This window comes from Lates calcarifer, linkage group LG3, assembly GCF_001640805.2.
Source record: "Lates calcarifer isolate ASB-BC8 linkage group LG3, TLL_Latcal_v3, whole genome shotgun sequence".
In the NCBI taxonomy this organism is placed as follows: domain Eukaryota; kingdom Metazoa; phylum Chordata; class Actinopteri; family Centropomidae; genus Lates; species Lates calcarifer.
In genome coordinates this window covers 6,176,940-6,202,688 of record NC_066835.1, presented here as the reverse complement: position 1 = coordinate 6,202,688, position 25,749 = coordinate 6,176,940, and the positions used below count along the sequence as shown (strand labels likewise).

Genomic DNA, 25,749 nt, shown 5'->3' with positions numbered 1-25,749 from the left:
CAGGTGAAGTCATCATCAGTGAAGTGATTAGATAATAACAGCAGATTGTGTGAAATAATCACAGAGAGGCTGACAGCACTCTAGTGGGGACAGATTTCCCATTTGTATCCCTACAAATGGACCAACACTGATTCAGTGAGTTTAAACACCGTGTTTTATTCTGTCAATGGGGTTAGATCTAGATGGCTCTATCACAACTGGACCGATTACAGCACAAATATCGTATGAAACAGAGAAACAACATGTATGATTTTGAATGTGAGTTGTTGCCAATGTACACCCGGGCCCAGGGCCAGTCAGTATTTGTCGGGACGTTCAAAGTCAAAAGTCCTGGCTCCAGGCGGGGGAGCACCGGGAGGATGAGGTTCCCAAACGAGGAGTCCTGAGTAATGAAGAAGCCGGAGGAGTGTACGTGAGCGTGCTGCAGGGCGGCCTTCTGCTGGGCGGCGATGTGCTGCTGCTCCGCGACTGTCCCTCGCTTCCTTCAGACTCGGTCTGGTTGACAGGGGGATGTTGGCTCCGGGGCTGTTCATGGACTGATTCTGCAACAGCCGCCTCTTCTCCTTGTCCAGCTCCGCCAGGATGGCTACCCGCGTCTTGTTCTGAAAGCCTGGTCCTGGAGGGTTGGCAGCCATGTCAGCGTACCAGCGGAGAGCGGAGAGAATAAAGGCTTCAGTCCATGAAGGAGATTGATGTCGCTGTTAGCGTTTCTTGTTGACGTTATGTGCTTGTCAAGGTAATATCGCTGTAACTGACAAACATGAGGCGCGAAGAACCACAGTCAAATAGTAACTGCTGTAAAAATGTAGGCGCCTTAACTCGCCGCTCTATGCTAATATAAACGAAACACTTCCGGTTTCAGCGTTCTGCCTTCAAAATAAAGGCGCATGGTTTCCTTCACAAGTATTTTGTTTGATGTGATCATCAAACACATGTAATAATGAAGAAATGAAGAAAGTACCACAACATGCCTGATATGTACTGTGAAGATAATGAGAAAACAAGGGGCTTATTATTGGTAATATTATTTATTTTCATAAAATGAAAAAAAAAACTCAACACTAGATGGCAGTAGTGTACAATAATTACTATCCAATGTATGCATGGTGCTAGACCAACGGTAAAAGTCAAACTGCAAAGCTATTCGCAGTGTGTTGTCTTATTGTGTTATGATTAATGTTTAGTTCTTTCTCAAAGTAATGTAAGTCCATGTGTAGATTATTTTTGACTTTTTCTATTTTTAATAAATACTGCTGCCTGCTCTCAGCAACAGAGAGTGCCTCTGAGGCTACAAAAATATGAGAAGAATCTTATTGTCTCTTCAGTAGGCACTGGGTTATGGTTAATCACGCGCCTGATGCATGTGTGATATGAGTGCAGACATTAAAAATCTCTTTCTCATTCTTTTACTTCAGCTTGTGTTGTGTAGGTGTTTCAAGTACAGACAGGTTGACAATTCTGTCACAGTACGTAATTAGTATTTATTAACAACATCTTTCTCCATCTCAACATCTTTTCCTTAAATAACTACAGTACAATGTACATACGTTCATTTCACTTACAGCCACAAATATCAAAGATATTTACAGGTTTACATACAGTATATACATTTGCACAGGAGGCATGTACACAAGGCTTCTGTGTGTCCCTGTGGGATTTAAAGCTCACACATTTGGCTACAGCCTCAAGAATCATGAGAGAAGTTCACTGACAAAACAAAACAGGATGAGATTTACAAGATGTACAATTATAACAGGGTTGGTGTTGAAGATGGCACCATATTGGCAATTTAGAGTATCCAGTACTTAGGATACAAAGAACCTCTAGTGAGAAAACTTAATCCAAAAAAAGAAAAAGAAAAAAGTGAATCAAATATGAACATTTTCACATCGGCAACTCAGAGACAACATGTCGAAGATGTAACAGTATGTATAACATATGACACTGTGTGTACACATTTCCATATCAACAGATATGAAATATGTCAATCCTCATTTTAGTGACAGGGACTGAGACGATCACAAAGCATCCTGGTTGTTCCATCAACACACATACTATATACAAGGAGAAATAAACATTCACAAAAAAACAAACACCCAAGGGAGACTACAAGTTCACTTCCCCATCTTCCAATCTTCTTTTTTTCTCCACAATTATAATTACATGCTTCCCTTTTTGAATGCATATGGAGCAAAGACAGTAGCAATGGCAACATGCATTAAAAGGCGTGTGAATTATTTAAAATTTGACTCCCATCTTTCCTCAAATTGTAATTCAGTTGGAAAAACCTTACAGACTTTAAATAGATTTAAATACTGCAAGAATAATGACTTTTACAGCAAACAAAACTAGTAAAATCAAAACTAATAAATATTTAAATAATGATATCACTAAATTAGTACCGGCTGTAGTAACCGATTTGCTAAATAGTAAGGAAATTTAGAGAAAAGAATCTTTTCCTGTCTTCAGTAGCAAGCCTATGAATAAAATGTAAATAATGCAATTGCTGGATAAACATTGCAGTTATGTGTGCAAATTAACTGCTTGTACTAATGTAGTGGTTTCACTATTATGGTGGGGAACTAAAATGAGCCATTACTGTCTGGCTACTAGTTCCAACATCACATTATTACAGCTTTTTTAAAACACAAAAAAAAAAGAAAGAAAGAAAAAACCAGTGGGATGGGAATGAGATGGAAACTGGCTGACTGGTTTTGGTAAACTTTGAAGGGAAACTGTAAAAAATTACAAAAACACATTTAAACATGTTCAAAATACACAACAAGCCAATGACTTCGGGAGCAAGTGACTGACAAGTGTATCAGTTATGAATTTTTAACCCTCAAAACAGGGGCTGAAATTAAGGCATTATCACTGTTGGTTCAAGTTTCTTATGATGTTCTTACAATGTTTACATCTATACTATGAAGTTGTTTTCAACGCAGTGCTCAAGGTCACTAGTGTTCGTTGTGGTATGTAAGAGGATGGAAAGTGTTCCAGCAAGTAGCACCAATAATGGCCATGCTGACAAAACATAATCCCATCACATTTCATAGTTTCGTGCAGTATTAATGGAAATCGAGACCAACCTCTAACAAGAGGTTGTTTCCACTGTACTCAAAAGTTGTGTGTTTATACAAATAGTAAGGCTTTTGAGATCTGAACTGAACGAAAGAGGGAAGTGAATTTCATGTTGAGAAAACGTCACAAATGTGGACGGTAGGATGTTTGTTTTTTCAAAGGTCTCAGTGTGGCTGAAGCCATATTTTTGGAGACGTGGAGCTGCAGCAGCGCGATTGGACAAGGCAGTGTCTCATATGATCCGACAGGCCCGGGTCCGTTGGTCCTGCCTAGTGCAAAATGCCAGTCGATCACCCAATTGGTCCGTGGGTCTTCAAAAATTATCCTAGACAACATTGGCAAGCTCTGTTGAGTCTGTCTCTGAGTCTGTCTCATTGTCCCTGCAGGAAAACAAAGAGTTTCTTCAGTTGGAAGTTTTTGCTTCTCAGACACAAACACAAGACAGCAGAGGATTTTAATCCACGGCCTTACCTCTGCTCCTGTAGCAGTTTACGGTTGCCTTGCCTCCTCTCCTCATTGATCGGATAAAAGTACAATATGACCAGGCCGATGATGATGAGAGCGATGGGGGCAGCGGAAACCAGTATTTTCAAGGTCAAATGCACTTCCTCTGGTTGCGAGCAGCCTCTGGTGATGTAGCCTGCGAAACTAAAAAAGAAGAAACAGAATTATGAAACTGAAAACATGAGAAATTCACATCCTTACACAATAAAGAGTGTTAATGTTCTATTGTAACATAGACTACTGGAATCAAGTTTTCAGTAAAGCCAAGATCTGTGAGGGTATATTTCCCACCAAATCACTGATCAAAAGGCCAACGCTGCTGTAGTCGGTCATGTGATGCATGCACACTTCACGAACACACACTCTACAGCCTTACTGTACATAATCAAATTAAAGCAAAAGGAATTCCTTGCTTTGATGTGGGATTTGGGTGCTGGGGGATTTGGTTTAGCCTCATTTTGATTTTCTTTTCTTTCTGATGCCCCAATATAGTGGATAAAAAAAATAATAAAAGTCCTAAAAAACATTTACAATATACTGTATGTTGTGTGTGTGTGTGTGTGTGTGTGTGTTGTGTGTGTACTTACTCTAAACTGAGAGTGGAGATGCCCAGGGAAACTCCAGAGGCGAACTTGGTGAAGAAAACGTAGAAGGAATAAAAAAGAGCTTCGTGGCCAGTGGAGTCTGGGTTTTGCACTTGGAAATCGTCGACAACGTCAGGCAGCATGGACCTGAGAGGAAAAGTCAGAGTCAGAATTGGTTTTTACACCAAAACACTTGATGACACTCAAAAGCTAACCCAGAGACATGCAAGGGGTCTCACCAGGGCAGCAGGAAGGCTGCGGCCACTCCGACCCCAGATGCAAAGGAGACGACGTAGGTAACAATAAGGTTGCTCTTAATACACACCACCAGGACCATGAAGGGGACCACAGACTGGAAAGAAACAGAAACATGTTAGACAACTGAAGTACACTACATCAGCTGTCTGTCAGAGACTTTACTTCCCCAGACAAGTCTATTAATGTTTTCTTACAACTCCTAGAATAACACTTAATTCCTGTCAATCTTACAGGCTTCATAGGACTTATAAGTGGTGTTGGGACGTGACTGTGGGCCTTACCAAGGTGCCAGTGTAAACTGCCGTCTTTTTCCCAAAGCGAGTGAGAAACCACTGCCAGAAGGGGATGGCCAGGGTAGCGGAAAGCTGTGGGGGGAAAAAAAAACACATTAAAATTCTGGATTTACCAGCAGTTTCATTTTGACACAAACACACACAAGTTCCAGTAAACTTCCATAAAAGACAAAAAGAAGAGGGGATGATCCCCTTTGTCACATTACATAACAGTGGCTGCATAACATCAGGTGCATTCTCAAAATGCCTCAGCTTCCGCTACAGACTTGAAGCGCAGTGATGCAGAAGCACCTTTTGACCTCTCGTATCTGCCAAACGCAACAGTGACGATGGAAGACAATACGGCCGCTGAGACTCTTCCCAAAACAAAGTTGAGCTCAATGTGATGCAAAAGTCCACAGGGGTCATCCTAACCACTCAACAGGGGGGTGTGCAGAGGACTCGCTCAGATCCGTATGATCTCTGACCTCTCAGTGTTTGATTAAGGTAAAGATAACACAAAGCTCTGTTGCAACACAATTTTTCCACCACCTTTTTCTTATGGATATGAGTGAAATGCTAAGCTGGGAGATAAATCAGCACATGACTGAGTTCTGTGTTACAATGGCCATGGTCAGCGGTAACAAAAGCTGTTTCATGTGGTTTCTCACTGAGTAAAAGCAAATCAGAATTTCACTTCCTTCCTATTTGCATGTACAAGACCTTTTTTATTTTTGTGTCGTATCAGCATTATGTGCATACTTAAACCGACTCTGAACTTCATCTTCAAAACCACAACTTCCTTGTATGGACACCTCCCACAACAATTTGCCTTATCAGCCTTTTCCTAAGAAATCAAACATAATTATCTGTTAATGTCTCCTTATCCTCTACTCATAAAGCAATACACATGACCTCATTGTATTCCTGCCAAATGAAATAAAAGGGCACAACATGGCTACTCCTCTGACACATAAACACTGCCCAGTCCAGCAGAATCAGAACAATGTGCCCTATAGCATGCTCTGCAATGTGCCCCACAGTAGCGAGACACAAGGCTCTTTTTGTTTGTTGCTATTTGATGAACTCCCCACTGCTCTCACACAATGTTTCATTACATTTGACCTTAACCGTTCCCATTCGTTAACTGACGACCAGTTTTGAGTTACAAGCCCCTTATATAACGCCTGTTAGTTTGATTTGTGTAACTTATCTTTGTTCTAATAATGATCTGAGCTTCTCAGATTAGACTGCCATCTCATCAAATCACTGCAGGTGAGGATTAGGATCACTTAGTGCTGATTAAGGGTAACTTCATAAGGGGCTGTTGAAGCCTTTAAAAAGTCATTTCACTAAATAAATGTACTTAAAAAAAGGTCACTGGCTTGGTTCTATAATCCTCTCCATAAAGTAAAGGATCAAAGCATGTAATCTTTTCAACCTCTTTAACCTGTACTTTCTCACCCTGTACAGTGCTGCTGTGCGTGCTACTGGAGGCACATCCTTGGATTAATTTGGTTTAATACCTGTCTGGGTCTGAAGGCTGAGTGATTCTTTGATATGTGAATCTTTGGCTGCATGTTTATGTATAAGGGAGGTCACGGCATGAAAGGAGAAAGCAAATGTGTCTCCTTTACGGTCTGTGGGAATGGGATGCCATTCAGGCAGGGCAGTCAGAGTGGGCACACATCATGGAAATGGGCAGCCAGGAGACACTGCTTTCTGACCAAGAGAATAGAGTGGCTTTGTAATTAGAGACAATTTATGTGTTCGCCAAGGGAGTGAAGCTTTTGTCTGCACTCCAGAGCTAATGGTTTAACTTATTCCAGACAAATGGGCTGCCCAAGGTTTCAGACGACGAGGGAAATGCGGTCATCGCTATGGGAAACAGTGCACCTACGTATCTCTTTGTGTCTGAAAATGCCACCTGTGTGTGTGTGTGTGTGTGTCTACTCACCATGATGGCCAGCAGAATATTCTGGAAGTTGTTTCTGAAGCCTAGTGTGGAGCTGCAGAACAGAGCGAAGTTTCCCTCCAGGAGCTGCGGGACGAAAGCACACAAGACACACTCAGTCAAATTTTCCTGCCTAAACACACAAATATACACACCCCAGGCCAACCTCACAGGCGTTGAGTAAACACTGGGCTGGTAGCACAAACCAGTCAGAGACTCACGATATTTAACATCAGAAGAAACAGTTGTACTGAGTAACCAAAGAACAAACAAACATCGGGCGGACCCAGAGAGACTAAACACCATGACTGACATACTCAATGTAGATTAAATCCACAAGACAGTTGCTTGTGTGTGTCTGTACGCACCATGAAAGCCAGTGAGGTAAAGAGGAAGACCATGACCAGTTTGGCATACGGTCCATGCCCCATCACCAGCCTAATACCCTGGAGGAAAGACATGGGTTCTGACCTGGGACGACAAGACTCTGGAAGGAGAGAAAATGGGAAAGAATTAACTAAGATGCAAAATGATGTTCATATGAATTCAAATGTTACTACCAGCATATGTTTTCAGTGCACATTACACGAGCAGCTGCCTTTCGGGCTCATCCTTTACTGGACAAATGTGTCCCATTAGTCCCCCATTAGTCCCATTGCTGATCACGAGTCTTCTAATTCAACCAAAGCCTGTGTGCTCCCATACAGCCCATCAGCCCACAGTCATACCACATTTAACAGTGCATCCCTATTGGACTGCAGCAAAAACTACTACTACAGCCCTGTCACATGAAAGACATGCGTTTATCTGCATCCAATCAAGAACTTAAGGCAAGGATCAACATTTGATTTCCACCTTCCCCCACTCATTTTGGCTTTGAATTAAAGCTTGAGGTAATTAAAGGACTGGTTATAAGGCGATAAATTGAAGCTAATCTGATTGACAGGATTAATGCTTTACCTTTTTTCTCTCTCACACCGAAGAACAGAACAAGAGCACAGAGGACATAAATCAAGCAGATGACACCTGAGGCAATCATGTAGGCTGCTTTCTGTATAGGAAGAATGGGAGCAGAGAGGGACGACAGTTAACAAACATCCTAAATTTAACTTCAGTTTTTCTCATCAGTTTATGTTGTTTGAAGTTGTTCTCAGCCTTTACAGTCAAACATATATGACATGTAAATAAATCTGTTTACCGTGTGCTCCAGGGAAATGACAGGCTCTGAGTCATTAAGTCCAGCGGCATTAGTCGTGTGGTTCAAGTCTGCCACGATGTCACCGGGTCCTGGAAGGCAGGGCGCGTTAGCCATGCCAACTATCTGTCCTTGGATAGCGGTGCCGAGCACGGTGCCCAGAACCTCCACCGTCATTCCTGATTGAGAATGAACAGGAGAAACATTTAGTGACTGAGGAGCCGGCGAACCTGTGTGTCTTTTTTATGGAAAATGATCATTTTTACGTGCTGAACTGCGATACTCACTGTATGCAGTGGCTGAGTCTCTCTCCTTCTGCTCTGAGCTGATGAACATGGTGAGGGCAGAGTATGGCACATGGAAGCACTGACGGCAGAGAAAAAGACAAAATAAGTTAAAGTAATTGTTCCACATTTTGGGAAATTTGTTTATGTTCTAGCAGAAAGATAAATCTCGCATCTGTTCAGTAAATATGAGGCTATCGTCAGTTAGCTTAGCTTATCCCAAAGACTGAAGTCTTTATAGCTAAGCTATTACCTTTTCCTGGCTGTAATTTGAATTTGTCAAACAAATAAATCTTGACTGATGATTCACAATTGAGATTGGTCAGATTATTGACCCAAGGGGTCACTGAGGGTGCAAAAGGGTGTGTATGGTAAAATCTACATTGAGAAATCAAATGATTACGTGACATTGTATTGCTAAGATGGTACTCACTGTTTGAAGGGTCTGGAAGAGGCAGTAGAAGAAAAGGTACCAGATGACTTTGCCATTCTCAAAGGGAGGAACATACCATATAAGGAAGTAGGAAAGCACAGCCAGAGGAGTTGAGAGCAGGATCCTACACATGGACAGGAGACAGAAGGGGGGACAACAACAACAACATCAGTGGACGAAAACGTGATCCTACTCGAGCGTGAAACACTCTCACTCTGTAAACAATCATGAAAAGAGGGGCCACTCGTTACATAACGAATTGGGCCCATTTGAGTGTGTCTATTCAGTGTGTGCCAACTTTTCCTCAGCTGGGTTTCACTTTTACTAACTTCTTATGATGAGTAGGGACAAAATGTTCCTGCTGTTAACATGAAACAGGCTGAGCTTGACTGGATGACTGGATCTGAGGGTTGTGTGAAAATATAACACTGGTGAATGCTGCTCAACAAAACAAACTTGCAATCGGCTACAGACAACTGACAGCACAGCTTCCTCAGTCATACAGCATATGCTGTTCAACGAGGAGGTTATATGTGTGTGAGTATAAGAAAAGAGTTTCAAATGAAATGCTCTTATGACTAAGAACGTGTATTACTTTGGTAAACACATCTCTGCTATCCTCCGCCTCCTCCCTCCTTACACATCAAACATCCCGTAAATTCACACCATGACGTAGTTTCAAGAGGAAAGTACGCAGTGGGAGAAGAATTCCTTTGGTCACTTCCTAACCCTCTATTGCCTTTCCTCCTATATTGATGCCATCCAGTCAGATTAGAGATTTAAGTGTGACCACACCCATGAGCAGGAAAAAGGAAAAAGAAAAAGAACATGCTTGTGGAACAGGAAGCAGCCTGGGGCATCCGGCTTATCTGTCCATTCTCTGCAGGAATTGTTAGTTATTTGCACATCAGGTGATTCATCCTTATCAGATTATCAGACAGGAACATGAAATCATGCATCATGTCTGTATCACGACTGACCACAGGTAACAGCATGCATGCCACTGTCATATACTGTATAAACACAGTGATGCAACGTCTTGCCATGGCACCAGCTACTATCCAGCCAAAGTGCTCAGGAATAGAACACTGAAAATCAACTTAATCCTATTTACAGTCAAGCTCTGATGAACAGTATGAGCTTTACAGGAGGAGCAGAATACAATGAGCTCTCTCGTGCATGTGATGTGATTAACTGTACACTTGGTGAAAGTCACTCTGGGAGTGTACGAGGTGTGGTGTGCAAGTTAAAGCAGATGTTTTATCTGCAGATGACTGCACACTCATGGCTGAATTTTGTAATGAACATTTCTTTTGTGACATGAGATAAACATCAAGCAAATTAAACTTGCCACTTCCTTTGGCGTCAGCTCGATCTAGCTGTTAAATACATTTTAGGCAACTGACACTAGCACAGACTGAATCCCTAAAATGTAAAGTGTTTTTTTCAGTGCATGCTGTTCTTAAACAGTCTACAAGGCTGAGCTAAGACTTGTACTTAGCTTGCAAGACTGGAGTGACACAGTTGGACATATAAGTACTGTGCAGATGCCCTCCGCAATCATATTTATACGTCCATCTGAAATAGCCGTGCTGACTTGGGTGGAGTGACTTTATCTTAGTAAGTCTGGTCCAGCTGTTAACTGTGAAACTTGTTGTATAGCCTGATATGTAAAGTCAATCTTCTGCCAGCTATCATTAGGCTGGATGGGGAAACAGCTGTAAAAGAAAGAAGAGGAGGAAGAAATCTGCAAAACATCCTCAAATCTTATTTAAGTGATTATAAGTCTAAATGTAAATGACACACATCTTAACCTCCAGCAAACTTCACTCAATTTTACATTTATCTAGGTGGGGACAGATGTTCAGTATTTGTTGAAGTTGTGCTTTGGAGGCTGAACACATAGTGTCAAGAGAAAAAAATTTAAATGCATGTTTGGAAAATGGCAGAAATCTGTAGTCTGTCACTTGTGACTATTCCAGTTGCTCAACACAGCAACAGTGAAACTCATTCTGTTCACTCCCGCACCTTGAACTTGGGTAACCTCATGAATTCCTCAGCCACTCTTTAAAAATCTTGACAGGGCCCTCTGCGCTGACGCTATTGGCCAAAGCCGGTGGTGTGTTGTGGGCTGGACCAATCAGAAGCAAGCCTGATCTAGTCTCCCCTCCCCCACTTCTGAAACACAGAGAATTTAAGATGGAGCAGCTCTGGCTCCTTTATCCCGTTTCCTCCCTGTCCTCATGCACAGATCTCATCTTCCTCACATCTTCAAGACCAAACTGACTGTGACTAAACATACCAGTCGTTCCTCCATCCTTCCCTCCTCCCGCATCGCCCACCCACATCTCATCTCTGACAACGAATGGGCGAGTTGCATCTCGCTTAGCTCCAGCTACATGACGAATGACCCACTTTTGAGAGACTTCGATTCAAGTGTCAGGATCTCAACGCAGGCTGAAAATTACACTAATGATATACCAATACTCCACAATAGCAAGCTGGTTATACTTTTTTAATTTCAAAGAGAAGAAGCCATTTCGGTATATTTTGCCCATCTGCTACCACCACAGCCTCATGTCTTTACCAAAGAAGTACATTTCTGGCACTTCACAGGAACTGCTAACAGCTGAACAGGATGTTAATTCCTTTGTGCCCTAAATTAATTATGCAGGTGTTTTCACTAAAGGCAAACCCAAGGGAATGTTAACACAGGAAACTGAGATGGGGACCACCAGGGATCTTAATGTCTGCGTTCATCTCCCAACTGTGGTCCTTCTTACACAAGGAACTAGGCAGATTATATTTTTAATCAAGCAGGCGAGGGAGCAAATTAGCTGGTGTAACACCTAACCCTGTGTGTATCTGTGGGGCTCATTATAAAGCTGCCTAGACCCTCTGAGACATTTACCCCGATCACCCTACGAGGTACTGCATGTTCCCAGCTACCACTGAAGGGACAGTAGCTCTAAAACATCTCTGGTGTTGACAGGAGGCAGGCGACCACTTCTATAACCAGCAGCTCACACACTGACACCTTACACTTCACTTATCTAACATAACCTGTGTGAATTTTACCCCTCATACTCAGACCAAGGGTTCCAGTCTGCAACCCAGCATTCATAAGCAGACGTTTGACTGAGATCAGTTAAACCCATGTAGGTTTCTTAGAGATTCAGAGGCAGAGGCGTGGGGGAGGGGATATAAAGGATAAAAAGAATAGGGTCAGCAACCTTCAAGTGAAAAAGGCCTGAAGCGTCACAGGCCTCCCACTCCCTCATCCTGGCTGCCACACACAGACATGTTTCACCCTCCAATTCATTCCAGGCCGTGCTGCTCTTTTCACAGATGGGGGCCAAATTGCACAGGTCAAACTAAAATAAAATCAAAATACTTGGTGTAATTTTTTATGTCAGAATTGAAAAATATCTCATGGGACAATTTGTACCAACGATAGTACTAATGTCAAATAGCTGAAAATGAGCTGTGCATTCACACATGCAGAGATTTCAGTGTCTGAGTTCTCGAGAGGAATTCCTTCTGGAAAATGGTTTGTGTGCTTCCCTTAAGAAGCAGACTGGGTAGCAGGAAGGAGTTATATTTGTCAAAACCATGCCAAAGGCCACTCTGTGGGAAATGCACAAAACCAGCAACTCCTCATATTTGTTTAGTTAAAAAACAAAAAAGGGCTTAGTGCCTGTGCATTTTGGCTTCAGTGGTTCGGCCTGGACTGTTTCAACTAGAGTCATTATTTTGTCTCCAGCACACATAACAGCAGTTATGTGTGTTTGAGTGTGTGGAAGGGAGAGGGGGGGGTCTGAATGAACATATACGCATGTGTAGGCAGTGAGGAAGTGGTATAGCAGTAATTGCATCAGCATGACCCATAATAATCCCTCTCGGGAGATGACGCTGGCGATTCAAACGGAGTCCCAGCACGAAGCCCCGCCCTCAAAAACACAGGCACATGCAGAGTGTGTGGCTGGAAAACTTCCTCGCTGAGCTCTGACTCACCGAGCAGCCCCCCATGATGACTGACTTTATCAACATGGTAATGGAAAAGGTTTGGCAGTGACTCAACTATTACAACTTGAGGAGGAGGGTGTTCCAGAGAAAACTAACCACATCTACTAAAAAGCTCCAAAATGCACATCTAGTTGTCATGTGAATCACACTGAACAGTATCAGACTGCTGAGAAGACCTACCAGGGCAGCATGCGTCCGAAGCGTGTCCATGGGCTTCGTGAGACCAGGAATCCCACTGTGGGGTCAGTTACTGCGTCCCATGCTCGGCCCACAAACAGGATGATTGAGGCATAGAAAGGATCCAGCTGTGAAAGTAGAAGTCACCAAGATTAGTGCGACTGTGACAGTGAAAAAATAAAAAAGAATAAATAAATAAGGTACAAATTAAATCCCTTTCCTACCGTAAAGATATTACTCCCTGTATAACAGTATAGCATCCACACTAGGGTAACTAAATGTCATGAGCAGGCTGATAAAGAATTAAAGTGTCACTTAGCAGCTCAGCCAGTCAGCTGTTCATCCAGTATTGTTCAGAGGAGACAAGCCTGAGTGGAAGCCAGGCAGCATGAATGCTCAGCTCCTGACTGTACAATCTGCATCACGCTGTGTCACCCAATAGACTCTTTATCAACAATCTTGGTGGCCGGACAAAGCTAAACCCTGGGAAGCCGCTGACTTACACGTTACTTTGGCCTTAGCCATGAGATTAATGTCAGAGCCCATTAAAGTGAGCCCCTCCTAATCGTGCTTCTGTCGCCCCCTCCTCTCCTACATTTTTTCAGAACAAGCCTCTGAAAGCCTTTCATACAGTGGAGTCATATCACAGAGTCAATAATGGAAAGAAGAAAGAAACCTTTTCCACCTTTTAATTTGTCCAGGAAAATCAGACCCTTTGTTGGCGAGCTTTAGCGGTCACAATGTCCTGTATGTGCCCATACCACAGAGGTGCTTTGAGGGCACAGGTGGGGTCATTTACAGCTCCATGTCCTCAAGCCTGTAAATGCCACCTCACATACTGTGGCAGGACAGCACAGAGTGTAGGAGGAACAGTGTGTAGTGTGGATGCACAGTATGTTCCCATTCCCAGTCAGTAGGGTGGCTACATTTAGGACTGCGTTACAAAAGTGACACTAAATATCTGGACAGGTGTGATTGTGGGGTTTTCAAATAATCTCAACCAACTCACCTGAGCTACATCCAGTAGGTAAATCTGCAGAAAAAAGCCCAGGGCACATCCTGTGATCTGGTACGGTGCCCCACCAATAGCATAGCTCAACTTGTTGCAGATTGACAGCCTGTTCCGATGCTCGTGCTGGGAAGAAACAATGAAAAAGAGCAGAAAAAACATAGTTAATCAAAGGAAATTGATCAAATACAATAGGCCTAAACGGGAGAATTAGGATAAGGAAGTTCTGCTCAAGTGTCAACACAACAGCACCCGTTTATCTACTGTTAAGAGAACACCGAACAAATGAACTCTCACCTACATTTAGAGAAAGTGTCCTTAAGTATTTGCATCTGACAGGCTGTAGCCCATGTTATTATAGGAGGGGTCAATTCTGCAAAATCTGCAACAGCAGTTTAATCCTAACAGGGTTTCTGCAACACAGCAGCATACAGTTATTCTCCTCCGGCTTATAAATAGGCAACTTTCTCAATTTCTGTCTGAGCAGTTGAATCCTCAGCCTGTAGCTCCTTCAATCTTTAGTCACACCTATTTCTCTCCAGTCCGATTAAGACAATAACACATTTTAATGCCTCTCATGGTATGTGGCCTAAATTCTTAATCACCAGAGAGCCAGAGAGCGCAGCTGGCAAAAAGCTAACCATTTGGCAGGAGTCAGGGACAGCCGCTGGGATACAAGAAGCCATTGCTTTTCTAACAAGAGCTCATTCTTCTCCATCTTCTTCACTGTAGATGTAATCATGTCCTCAACAAACAGACTCTAAACACCTCTTTTAATAGCAGCAACAAATCTCTGTTGATCGGTGCCAGGGCATGACAACATCATGGTGTCACACACACCAAAAGGCCAGACTGACAGCACCTTGGCAGCAGCCCGTACCGACTTAACGCCCAAATGGACGGCTGCCCAGCCTGACCAGTGCTCTGACCACCAGTGCCCACAGAGGACTGAAACCACACCCTCCTCCCAACCAATCAAAAAGGTTGTATATGGTCCTGCCTAATCTGTCCTCTTTTCAGATGGTCAAAGAATTTTTCTCATCACTGCTACTGTTTATAACTCCAGGCAAAACCGTTTGACCTGCAGGCGCAGCACTTGCCACTGATATGCTTGATAAGAAAATGAACACTGCCACATCTTAGATCAGGCCACAATACAAAACATCACTGTGAGTGCAACTGAATAAACCAGCCTCTGTCTTGTTGATAGACCTGACTACGCCTTTGTTTAGGCGACAAACTACTCAACTGGTTGAAATGAGAAACCAGCACCTTCAACACATTGAAGCAATTATTCAACACAATAGCCAGCCTTACAATGTTTGGAGTACCTGGTGATTTAGGTCATGTCTCCATGGTAGTTAAAGCAGGATATCATGGATCGAACTTAACCCAGCCATGTGATGTTCCCACTACCCCCCTTCAAACTAAACAATACAGATGTAAACTGGGCTAAAGTGATGAACTCCTTTCATTACATATAATTGTCCCGCACCTGCTTTATTTGCAGTCAAAGGATTGTACACATTTTTGCCCCTCCTAGTTTTAAAATCACCCCTGCAGCGACAGGACCGACTCAGTCATGCAACGATCACAGGAATGTGTCATTGTGACAGTGTACTAATGTCACTCTCTCTGTTCACATGACTTTGAAACAACTCACTTACAACACGCCTCTTTGCATTATGCTTCCTATCATATCAGTAGTTATAACATCAGTGCAGCAGAGGAATTATGTTTTTGTTGACATGAAACAATCAAACATAGCCTCCTGTTTCTACGTCAAAGGCTACTACTTGTGTTATCAGTGGGACCAGTAACAACATGTTATCAATGTAAACAGGTGCCAAGGCTTGACTAGAGGCATGTCCTGGAATGGGAGGGTTTCTCAGATATTCAAAGGTAGTAAATGCATTTTGCATTTGAGTTGTATTTAGATATGTTAAATACTTTGAACAGTCTATTATGGCAAAGACAGAAATGTCAAAAGACTATGACTTTGGATAGGGTTTGGGCACATTATCTTTCGCCTGCTCCCTCCGTATCTGACACGTCGCCTTGGTGGCTGCTTCCTGTTGCATTCAGAGCTGTGGGAAACACGGAGTGTACTTTCAGAAATCCACCCGAAATACCAAATCAAGTGGGGTTTTTCTTTAACAAGGACTCTTGATAAGTAAGATGACGTGAAAAACTAAACAGTGGTAAGTGATAGGTTATATTCTGTCCTTCTACGACTCTGTTAATGAATTAACGTGGTGATGAAAATTTTGTCCACCTTATTTTGCTACCACAGTGTAAAGCATGCGGCCACAGAAAGACACGTACTACTACACTGGGCTTTGAGCGATGTTTTGTGTGATTTAAATATGTCAACAAGTGACAGAACTGGAGATTTTTTCTCTCAGAGGTGGGGACGCTTTAGAGGAGCCCCTGAACGCAGCATTGAAACACACCTATGTGGCGACTGAATCCCACTCATAAAGTGATATAAAGGATGCAACCTAGATTCTTCGTGTTATTAATCGGCAACAATCTTCTGTGGTTTTTAATTATCCCCCATCTCCAGTTTGACTGAGAATTTTCATTTAGATTATTACATCACTTAAAGCAGAGACATAATTATGCAAATGACAAAAAACAGTGTCGCCTTTTATGTCTGAAAATAATTATATGTATTTTACGAGCTACGCTAATGTAAGACGAACATGGCCGTGATTTAATAGCTTAGAGAGCAGAGTGGCATTTTCAGGGTTTAAATTTAGCCCTAAGTGGCTGGGTTAACGAGTGCACCGAAAACCTCTATGATTACAGTGTACAAGCAAAAATTATGACTTAAAGCTACTATATTTAACCGCGTCAAACACCGTCCAAAGCTTTGGTTTTCTATTATTTAAACGATTTGAACGTTTATGTCTCGTGATATGCGTATGGCCAGATGAAAGGCTGGGCGGGTGGTTTTTTGACTGAAAGTAATTGTATTTTGTCAATTTTATCATTTTATGAAATTTTCGTTCATTAAATATTTGATTGAGTCATAGTGAGACGTTATGTCGGTTAACTCCTGTGAAGAAATACCACAATGAGCACCACGCGCCTTGCTAACGTTACGTGACTCACTCCTTTCAAACGTCAATTTACCGGTGTGCTCCTTCCTTTCAGATGCTCAGGGTATTTCAAAAACCACCGTCTCCCTCGTCTTGTGTCATCTGCTGAAGCGATCTAAACAGGAAACTGAAGCTAAACCAGAATTTTGAAATAACGAAATGAATGAACCCACCTTCCTGGCGAGCTTGATGCCATCGGAGCTGACCGGTTTATTCAATAAACTGGCGTTGGAGTATTGTTCACCTCCTTCTCCTTTTGCCATAGCAGAATAGCTGGTTTCTTGGTTTTGAACTTAACACACAAAACTAATGTAGCGAAACTCAAAAAAAAGTCTTCCGATAAGGTTTGAGGAATCACGTCCAATGGTATCGTCGTGGTCTATAACCTGTTTGAAAACTGAGAAGATGCGGTGGCAGAGAGGGTGGATGTAGTAATTTTTAGCGCTCCCCGCCCCTTTTCAACGTGCCATTCACCCCATCTATACCCCGCCCTCTGAAGGCGGGTCACAGCTCAGTGGCCGCTCACGATCCTGAGTCATCAAGGTCCTGCCATTCTGGAAATATAAGACATCCAACTTTCACTGACGGCGTTTCCTCATTCAGTAGAGATTAACATGGTCACATGATTCATATCGATATGGTCTATCAGCAAACGCACTGTTCCTATATTCCTATACCGACCACTGAATGAGTTCACGCTCCTACAATTAATAATGTAAACTTGCTGAGTATTTCATAGACTGATTCCACTATTTTTACTGTCTGTATTGAACTGCTGGGTCACAAAAATTCTAAAATCTAAATTTTGATTAATAAATGGATAAATGTGAATTTATGTATCTCTCTCCCCACCCCCATTTCCTGTGTTTCCCAGCTACTGATTAAATCTGAGGTATTCACCAAAATTAGACCAAAACAAATAACAAGTAGTCCTCAAATTCGTTTTGAGAGGACAGTAATAAAACTTGACAGTTGCTCTAGTATTATCTGATCTGAATGTAACCAGCAACATTTACAACTCACATTTTCCAGTGTGTAGATAAAATTCAGGAAATCTTATCTACATATACAAACATCTTTTGCATAAATTGTGTATTTTGGCAAAGAAGTAGCTCCACAGTCTGTGCTTGCATGTACTTGTGTGTGTGTGTGTGTGTGTGTGTGTGTGTGTGTATCCTCTGCTAACTAAGATCTCAACCCTCAGATGTCCGTCACACTGCTGTTAGCTCAAAGTGACCACCTCCCTCTGTACTGACCATCAGTGAGGATGGTTAGAGTGACCGTTTTAACTTCTTTTGATATGGACACACATATAGCCTGGCTGCTAAATGGAGGCATACATAAGATTCCTCATGTGTGGTAGAACAAACAGTTTTTCTCATGCTGCTGGCCAGAGGTTGCCTGCTTGCTGCCTGTTTCTCAAATTTTCTGACTCGGGTCTCTATTTGCAGAGCGTCCTCTGCTCTGGTGAGAGGCTGGACATATATATGTTCCCATTTTAGCTGAGCATACATACCATGAAGCACCCAGTATGCATATGCAGTACACACACATCACCTCTTAGTCTGAATACTCATCTGTGTGTCTGGTAGGAACTTCTGGATTGCGGGAGAGGTATAGATATTTGCATATTTGCATGTTTACTTATGGTCACACATGCAAAGTCTTTTTACCCTCTCACACACTTTAAAAGAACTCACACGGGTATGAGCACACACACCTGCTGCCTCCCCTTACTCAAACAGTTATTTACAATGTAGTGCTATCTCTGAACCACTCACCTATTTGTTTACACACACACCAAATACACACACACACACACATCTCTAAGAGGGAATCTCCCGACTGCATTATTAAACTTCTAAATGTTAAACCCTGACCTTGCCAACTGTACAGGAACACAAAGTGTGAATCTGTAATGGACAAATCAATGTGTGTCAACATACTGCAGATTAGATTAGATGTTATGGTCGAGCTTAAACTGTGTTGGTGAGGTCAGGTGACAGTGGGCTCCAGCTCAGCTCACATTTGAGCTCATTTCAATATAATGAAAGGATTTGCATGTAATATCTCTGGAGCAAGGACCCACTGGTCTGTAGCAAAGTGTCATGTGCGTGTTGAAATATCACTTTCTGCCAGTAAAAATATTGTCTGTCTGTAAGGCTAATTTTGCACAGGAGGAAGGAAGATTTGAGACATGTTGTAATATTGAAAGACATGAAGACATGACAGAATTAATGTCAGTTTCCAGGAGGAAAATAGAAAACAAGGCAACATGAAATAAAGAAAGGGGAGAAAAGCATTGTTGATATTTTTGCATAAATCAGTCACACAATCTAATTTGTACAAAGAACTGAAGAGTGGCTGACTAATATTAATGAAGGCCAAACTATTTTCACACAGTTCTGAAGAAGTAACTAGACAATACTTTTCTTACGTATGAAAAGTTGAATTCATTAGCAATGAAACACACCACTGTTCAATTCTATACACTCACACTTCATGTCACCTTTAAATATCAGTGGCTAATGGTGGAAAAAAAAATCTAATACTAGCTAACTTTACATAAATGTTGCTGTGTTACTGACCTTGTGCTACCATTTAACTAGCGTGTTTTCTGAACCATGCCATTTTCATGCAGTCAGTGTCGGACTATGCAACTTTCAAAAGAAGAAATAACATACTTTTACAACTGAAAGGTTGGATGCATTTGCAATGAAACATAGCTGTGTTCCATAATACACAGACATTTAGCAGCCAATAATATGACCAGTAGCTTATGGCTAATGTTAGCAAATGTTAGCTAACTATATTGTTGTATAATTGTATTTACCATTATCTCTTGTCACCCCATTTTCACACAGCTCTCCCTATTTAAATGCCTGTATCACAATGTGAAAAAGTTTATGTCATCTTGGCCTGGACTGTTGTGCACACAGTGTACTAACAGCTAATGAATGTGCAGCTCTTCCCAAAGTTGATCGAAACCAAGAGGGACTTGGCCTAACTGACTGGAAACCAAACTCCCTTGCATTTTATTGAAGCAAAACAAAGCCTGTACACTTCATCCTGAGAGGCCTAACCCAACAAGATACTTTCCCATGGATCACTTTACCTGTCCCATTTGCTACTGAAAAAGCACCCAGAGAGGTTAGATGTGTATCCCCAAAGGAAACTATGTATAACTTGGAAGAGATAGCTACATTTTTGAAATAATCTGTTGGATTTGCTCTGTGGTGCTTTGTCTGTAATGTTGGAAAATGAGTGCAAGCTAGGATACAATCACACTGGAAAAGCTTGATCCAGGCATGGGTACAACAAATACAAGCCTAAGTCATCTGGCAAGAGTTTATGTGTGTGTGTGTGTGTGTGTGTGTGTGTGTGTGTGTGTTTGAGCATGAGTACACTTTTAGCTTTCACTGCCACCGGTGTTGCCAAAGTCACACCTCTTGTTGAGTGACAAGTGGATATATTAATTGTGTGTATACAGTATGTGTGTGTGTGTGTGTGTGTGTGTAATGTGCTTGTGAGTAAAGCCTCATAAGTGTGTGTATTTGTTGCCAAACACAGCGCGTGTGAAAGTACGAGAGAGCGGTGCAATGCGATGAATGCAGAGGCTGTCCATTAGGTCGAGCTTGTGTGCGTCAAACCAAGCAGAGGTTATACATAGATACAGGTAGTATGGAAACTTGGGACCAAGGAGAGGGTGAGCACACATACACACACGTTGCGACACAAACACATAAAGCTGTGTGAGGGGAGTAATAGGGAAAGGAGGACTTGTCATGTGGTTTGTGTCCAGAAGTTCAGTTATTTTGACATGAAGTGGGTTTTGGAGGAGAATGATTTACTGGGAAGCTGCTGTTACCTTTCTGGGTCACTTTGTGTTAAATCAATTTGGATCAGTTGTCAGTTTTTGTTGTCTCTTTGAGACACTGTTTCTTTTTCTTTTTTCTTTTTTTTTAATAAAAAGGAAATAAGATACATAAAAGGTGCATTCAAATCCCTCATTCTATGTGTAAGATTCCAATTTCCATTAAGTTTACATTTATTGAAAAAGGGGTCACATATACAGTAATTTACCTGCAAGCCATGATTTGGCTGTTCTGGCTTATCATCTCTTTGTGGTTGTGATTGCAGTTAATCTCCAGGGCATAAAGAAGATCTCACCAATGGAAATGAGGCACTGTTGTGACATGCATCAAAAGCTGCTCCCTTCCATTTGCCCTTACTAACACATTCATACTTGCTTGTGGTGATACAATACTACTAAACTAATACTTCTACTGGAGGCAGGAGTTGTTGCTCTTTTAAAACTCATAATAACAATGCATACAGATGTCTACTGCTTCCTTCATATACACTGAACTGTTTAAATGAAGGAAATGTGTTCCCCTCATCATGTGTATTCAGTAAAGAACCAAGTCATTTAGTTAACTCCTTTATGCTGTTGCAAAGCATTTCTCTGATGATACAAGATCAGTTCAAAGCAATTTGTTCAAAGTAATGATAGTTAAATATTTAATGTGTATTACACACACACACACACACACACACACACACACACACACATATATATTACATTACATATTCACACTCAGTAAATCATATCCATTATGGTTGGCATTAAACTGGCAAACCAGCGGTCCTCTCTTACTACTGTATATCTTACTTAGCCTGCTTAATCTCTTCGTGGTTGTGTCTAGCTCAGCAGTGCCTTCATCTGCAGGCCATAACAGGTCATGAACTAGTTTAGACACAAAAGCCATATCCTAAATCCACATCAGAATGTTACTGGTTCTGCCAAGTGGGCAAGGATTTCTCTCTCCTATGGCAAGTGGCTGTGGTGTGTGAGTCCTTACAGAGAATAAAGATGGACATAAATGGACTGGGAATTGGTCTGTAAATCTTTAACAAGATAGTAATGCAGTTATTTTCAGTATGATATAAGCTCAAACTTGCGGCTTCAACCAAAACAGGCAGTGGCTGTGTTTGCAATCACTGCCTGGTTTACTCATTCACTACCCATTTCACAACTGACTCTCAGTAGTTCACTCACTAGTGAGCAGAAAATTGAGATTTCCAACATTTACACATCATTCACAAGTGTTATGTCACATTTGGTTTCATGGGATTGTTAGTGGTTCTGTTACAGTTTGACTCTTTAGTCAGCCAGAATATATATATATATATATATATATATACATATATATACAAACAATCTGGCTCAGTGTTATTATATATGCCTGTGTTTTTTATTACTGCACTGACGTGGGCATTTTGAAGGTATGCAGGCCTATTGCACAGTATGCAGACATCACACTCAGACTCTCAGACACCAGTAAAATTGCGAGGGGTAAATGTAGTTCACTCCATGGTAAAAAGAAGTGGTTTCTGTATAATAGGGTATGACCCGAGACTCTATAGTAACATTTAAATCCAATCAGGGAAGATTAAGGATGTGGTGTTGCATTTAGGTTAGGAGGAGTCACATGTAATGACAGGTTTGACACACTGCACAGTACGCAGAACCATACAGACCCAGAATCAAACCCAGTATTTAAGACTGCACTGGGTATCGTAGACAAGATAATGTCACATCAAGTTAAATCTGACAATTAAGTGCAGTAGACCATGGCACACTGCAGCCACTAAACATTACATTTTTGGTTGAGGATATTTCTTCTTGAGTGGAAGACTTGATGTCTCAGTGTCACTGAATTTCTCTCCTATTGATGAAACCCCCAGAGGGAGGTGTGAAAACACAAAACCACATCAGTTCACACCTCCTCTGTCTTTTCTGTCAAAATGCAGGCAGCTTAAGAGAAAGTGGGTAAATAAAATACACTGAAAATCCCAGATTGACATTTAAGTGTAGAATATCTTGTCTCCGTCATGACTCCACTTCTGCTGCAGACACAACAACCCTTGACGATACACACAGACACACACACACATGCAGACAGACACAACAAACAGTGCTGCATGCACTGAGGTGATTGTTTCAAAGTCCATGTTTCTTGATGCTGTGGCTTATAGTGACAGAACATTGAACCTGGCCGTTATCAGGATAGTCTGACCTTGTTGCCATCACGACATTTAACCTAGACTGGTGATGTCACTGTGTTTAGGTTGGCTGTCTGTCTGCCCAGAGTTGATCTGCCTGCACATCTCCAGGTTGTACAGGCCTCAGGTGAGGTTGTGTCACAAAGACTTGAATAAAGCAGTGCTAGGGACCTTTATACATTGATTAACCCAAACTGCTTTGCACTTCAGTTCCCAGAAGTCATATGATGCCTTGGTAGTAAAATGAATTTGTGCTTGTTAGAACCTGGTGAATAAAAGGAATATAGAGGATCTTAAGTACTGGGGAAGATATACTTTTGCTCTTGGAGTCCCTCAAATTCATAGCTAAAATATTACAGTTTTAAATGCAAACAGACAGAAGGTGAGAGTTGAGTCAAAGGGTCAAAAAAGGTCAAAACTTTGAGCCTCACCCCATTCCAGCAGGGAGCTTTGATTGGAGAGGAGTTAATATCTTTTCGAGCATTTTCTCTGCACAGCAAGGTTCAGAGTACATGCTTTTATTCTTCTCAGGAAAAGAAGAGACAATTAAGATGTTATAAAAGACTATAGAGAAATAAATGTATCTATAACACAAGCTGTGTTTTTAATGTCAACAGTGTTTCTGCACATGGTATCTTTTTGAGATGATGCAGATATCAGAGAGCCTCCAGGGATTTTCAAGCACGCCTGAGAAGAGAGAATGAGAACACGAGATTTGTGAGAATGAAGAGAGGGCTATGTTAACATGCAGAGACAAAACAAGCTCACCCACAAACACAAAAAATGCACTGCATGTTTGCTTAGTGATAATAACAGAAACAGCATCAACAGCAACAAAATGACACATGTAAATACATGCATGTACATAGCAAGTGTAGATGTGTCACGCTCAAACCAGTTTGGTAATTATAATAACCACTTTTCTACTTGCATAAATTCCTAGCAAATGCACCCCACCCTTCCTCATGGATGTTTAACTCAACACAAAACAATGTCAGGTTGGTGAGGTTATAGGGTTCATCAGAATTACAGAAAAGGTTTATAGTAGAGAAGATTAAAGTACAGAGTCAAAACCTTCAGTTGCTGTCTTGTGTTAGCCCCTTTATTCAAATACCTGTTTCAGTTTAGGGATGGTAGTCAGTCCAAGGCAGTTTTATTTATATAGCCCAATATTACAATCAACAAAAACATTACCTCTAAGGGCTTTACAATCTGTACAGCATATGACACCCGCCAAGCCCCTTGATAACAACATGTTGCGTTTTGAATTTTGGGTCTGGGACCCTAAATACTCATTATAGTGGCATAATGATTTTTATTTTTCTCTCTTTCTAAATCATGCATATTGAAATAAATATGTCCATTACCTGTATGTTATGATCTGTGCTCAAATGACTATTTGTTACTAATCTACATGGCAGAGAACAAAATATACCAATGATGTTTAACAATGTCTGTAAGTAGGACAGCAGGTTAAACTGAAGCACTGATGGACCACAAGTTTAAGTTTCATTATTAGTTTCACACTCAGCTCCTGACTAACAGTATCAAACTCACTTATGTACAAAACAGCTGTTTCTGTCGCCAGTCTTTAACTTTGCAAAGATGACTGATGCTGTGAGTTGGAAGGCGACTGTGAGACTAAATGTGAAACTTTAACTTTCTAACACTTGTGCTTTTTGTGGTCCAAAGATGATTCATACAAATGGCATTAAATAAGACTATAAATGAAAGTGAAAGAGTTTGACATTTTGAGAAATACACTTATTCCCTCTCTGGGCAAGAATTAGTTGAGAAGATACCACTGTCATATCTGTATGGTAAATATGAAGCTAAGTAGGAAATAATTGGACTTGGTCAAGTGACACGACCTCTTATAGAGCCATAACTTTTTTTAGCTTCATAGCAAATAGCTAAATACTGAACTTTAGAGAAACTGGTAGGCAGATTTTGTTAGCTTTGGACAGAACCAGGCTAGCTGTTGCCCCTGTTTTGCTATGCTAAGCTAACCAGCTGATGACTGTAGCGCCATAATTTACCATATAGAAATGACAATCAATTCTTTCAACCAGTTCTTTGCAATCAGATATGAGGACAGGTCTCAGTTTCAGTTCACATCAAATGTATTTAGTCGTTTAAGCTTAGAACAGACTGTAAGCAGGATGGAGCTTTTACAGTAGCCTTTGTGTCTGGAATTATGTGTGTGTTAGGCTGACACTCTGACTGAGACCAAGAATACTTGAGCACTGTATGAGCAATCAAGACATTACATTACATTCATCACTTTTAGGGTGTACAGTGCACTGAGTGCAGAGTTGACTGAGTTACATGGACTAGATCAATAATGTACTGTATGTTTTTACATATGGGACAGTGTGCTGTGAACTGCGAGGACATCAGCAGGTGACGTGGAAACATAAAGGAGAGTAAGGTGGACTCCTATGTAGTATATCTGAATACTATTGTGCTCAGTGTACAAAATCAGTAAGAGACATCAATACAAATGCATATACTCAGACACATGCACAGTCAGACACTTTTACAACACACTCAGATAATAATGAATAATTGGATAATAAGTTATCTACACACACCATCAAGCAGCTATAAGCCAAAGTCTAGTTGTGCGGGTGTGATTAAGAAAGTATCTTGAATCTATTATCACTGCATACTTTATTATAGTCATCACAAGTCATGACATTAAATTTTAACAACATCTATAAACACTGATGATTTGATGACAACATCACCACAGCAGCAGCTTAATTACATACCAGATTACACTCTATGATGTTTTGGTTG

The 25,749-nt window shown here is 41.4% G+C and overlaps 2 protein-coding genes and 1 long non-coding RNA gene across 3 annotated transcripts in view; 1 reads left to right on the top strand and 2 right to left on the bottom strand.

The window, feature by feature from the left end:
• Positions 1 to 136: 136 nt before the first annotated feature.
• LOC108900381 (SOSS complex subunit C-like) lies at positions 137 to 1,248 on the bottom strand. The gene is given in 2 exon segments (XM_051065591.1): positions 137 to 466; positions 468 to 1,248. Coding segments are annotated over 2 exon segments (456 nt in total). The 5' UTR covers positions 636 to 1,248; the 3' UTR covers positions 137 to 178.
• A 208-nt stretch (positions 1,249 to 1,456) lies between these two features.
• Positions 1,457 to 17,316, bottom strand: mfsd2ab (MFSD2 lysolipid transporter A, lysophospholipid b). Its single transcript, XM_018701393.2, has 14 exons — positions 17,055 to 17,316; positions 13,778 to 13,903; positions 12,772 to 12,896; positions 8,566 to 8,689; positions 8,136 to 8,214; positions 7,852 to 8,027; positions 7,614 to 7,704; positions 7,022 to 7,140; positions 6,657 to 6,740; positions 4,709 to 4,792; positions 4,409 to 4,521; positions 4,173 to 4,316; positions 3,553 to 3,729; positions 1,457 to 3,461 (listed from the first exon to the last, which is right to left on the bottom strand). The coding sequence occupies exons 1-14, from the start codon at positions 17,142 to 17,144 to the stop codon at positions 3,407 to 3,409; spliced, it is 1,587 nt and encodes a 528-aa protein (XP_018556909.1). The 5' UTR covers positions 17,145 to 17,316; the 3' UTR covers positions 1,457 to 3,406.
• LOC108900382 (uncharacterized) overlaps positions 13,917 to 25,749 on the top strand; it is a 25,415-nt gene continuing 13,582 nt past the window's right edge. Inside the window, exon 1 of the long non-coding RNA XR_007808945.1 lies at positions 13,917 to 15,978. This is a non-coding gene — a long non-coding RNA (uncharacterized LOC108900382). The remainder of the gene's footprint in view (positions 15,979 to 25,749) is intronic.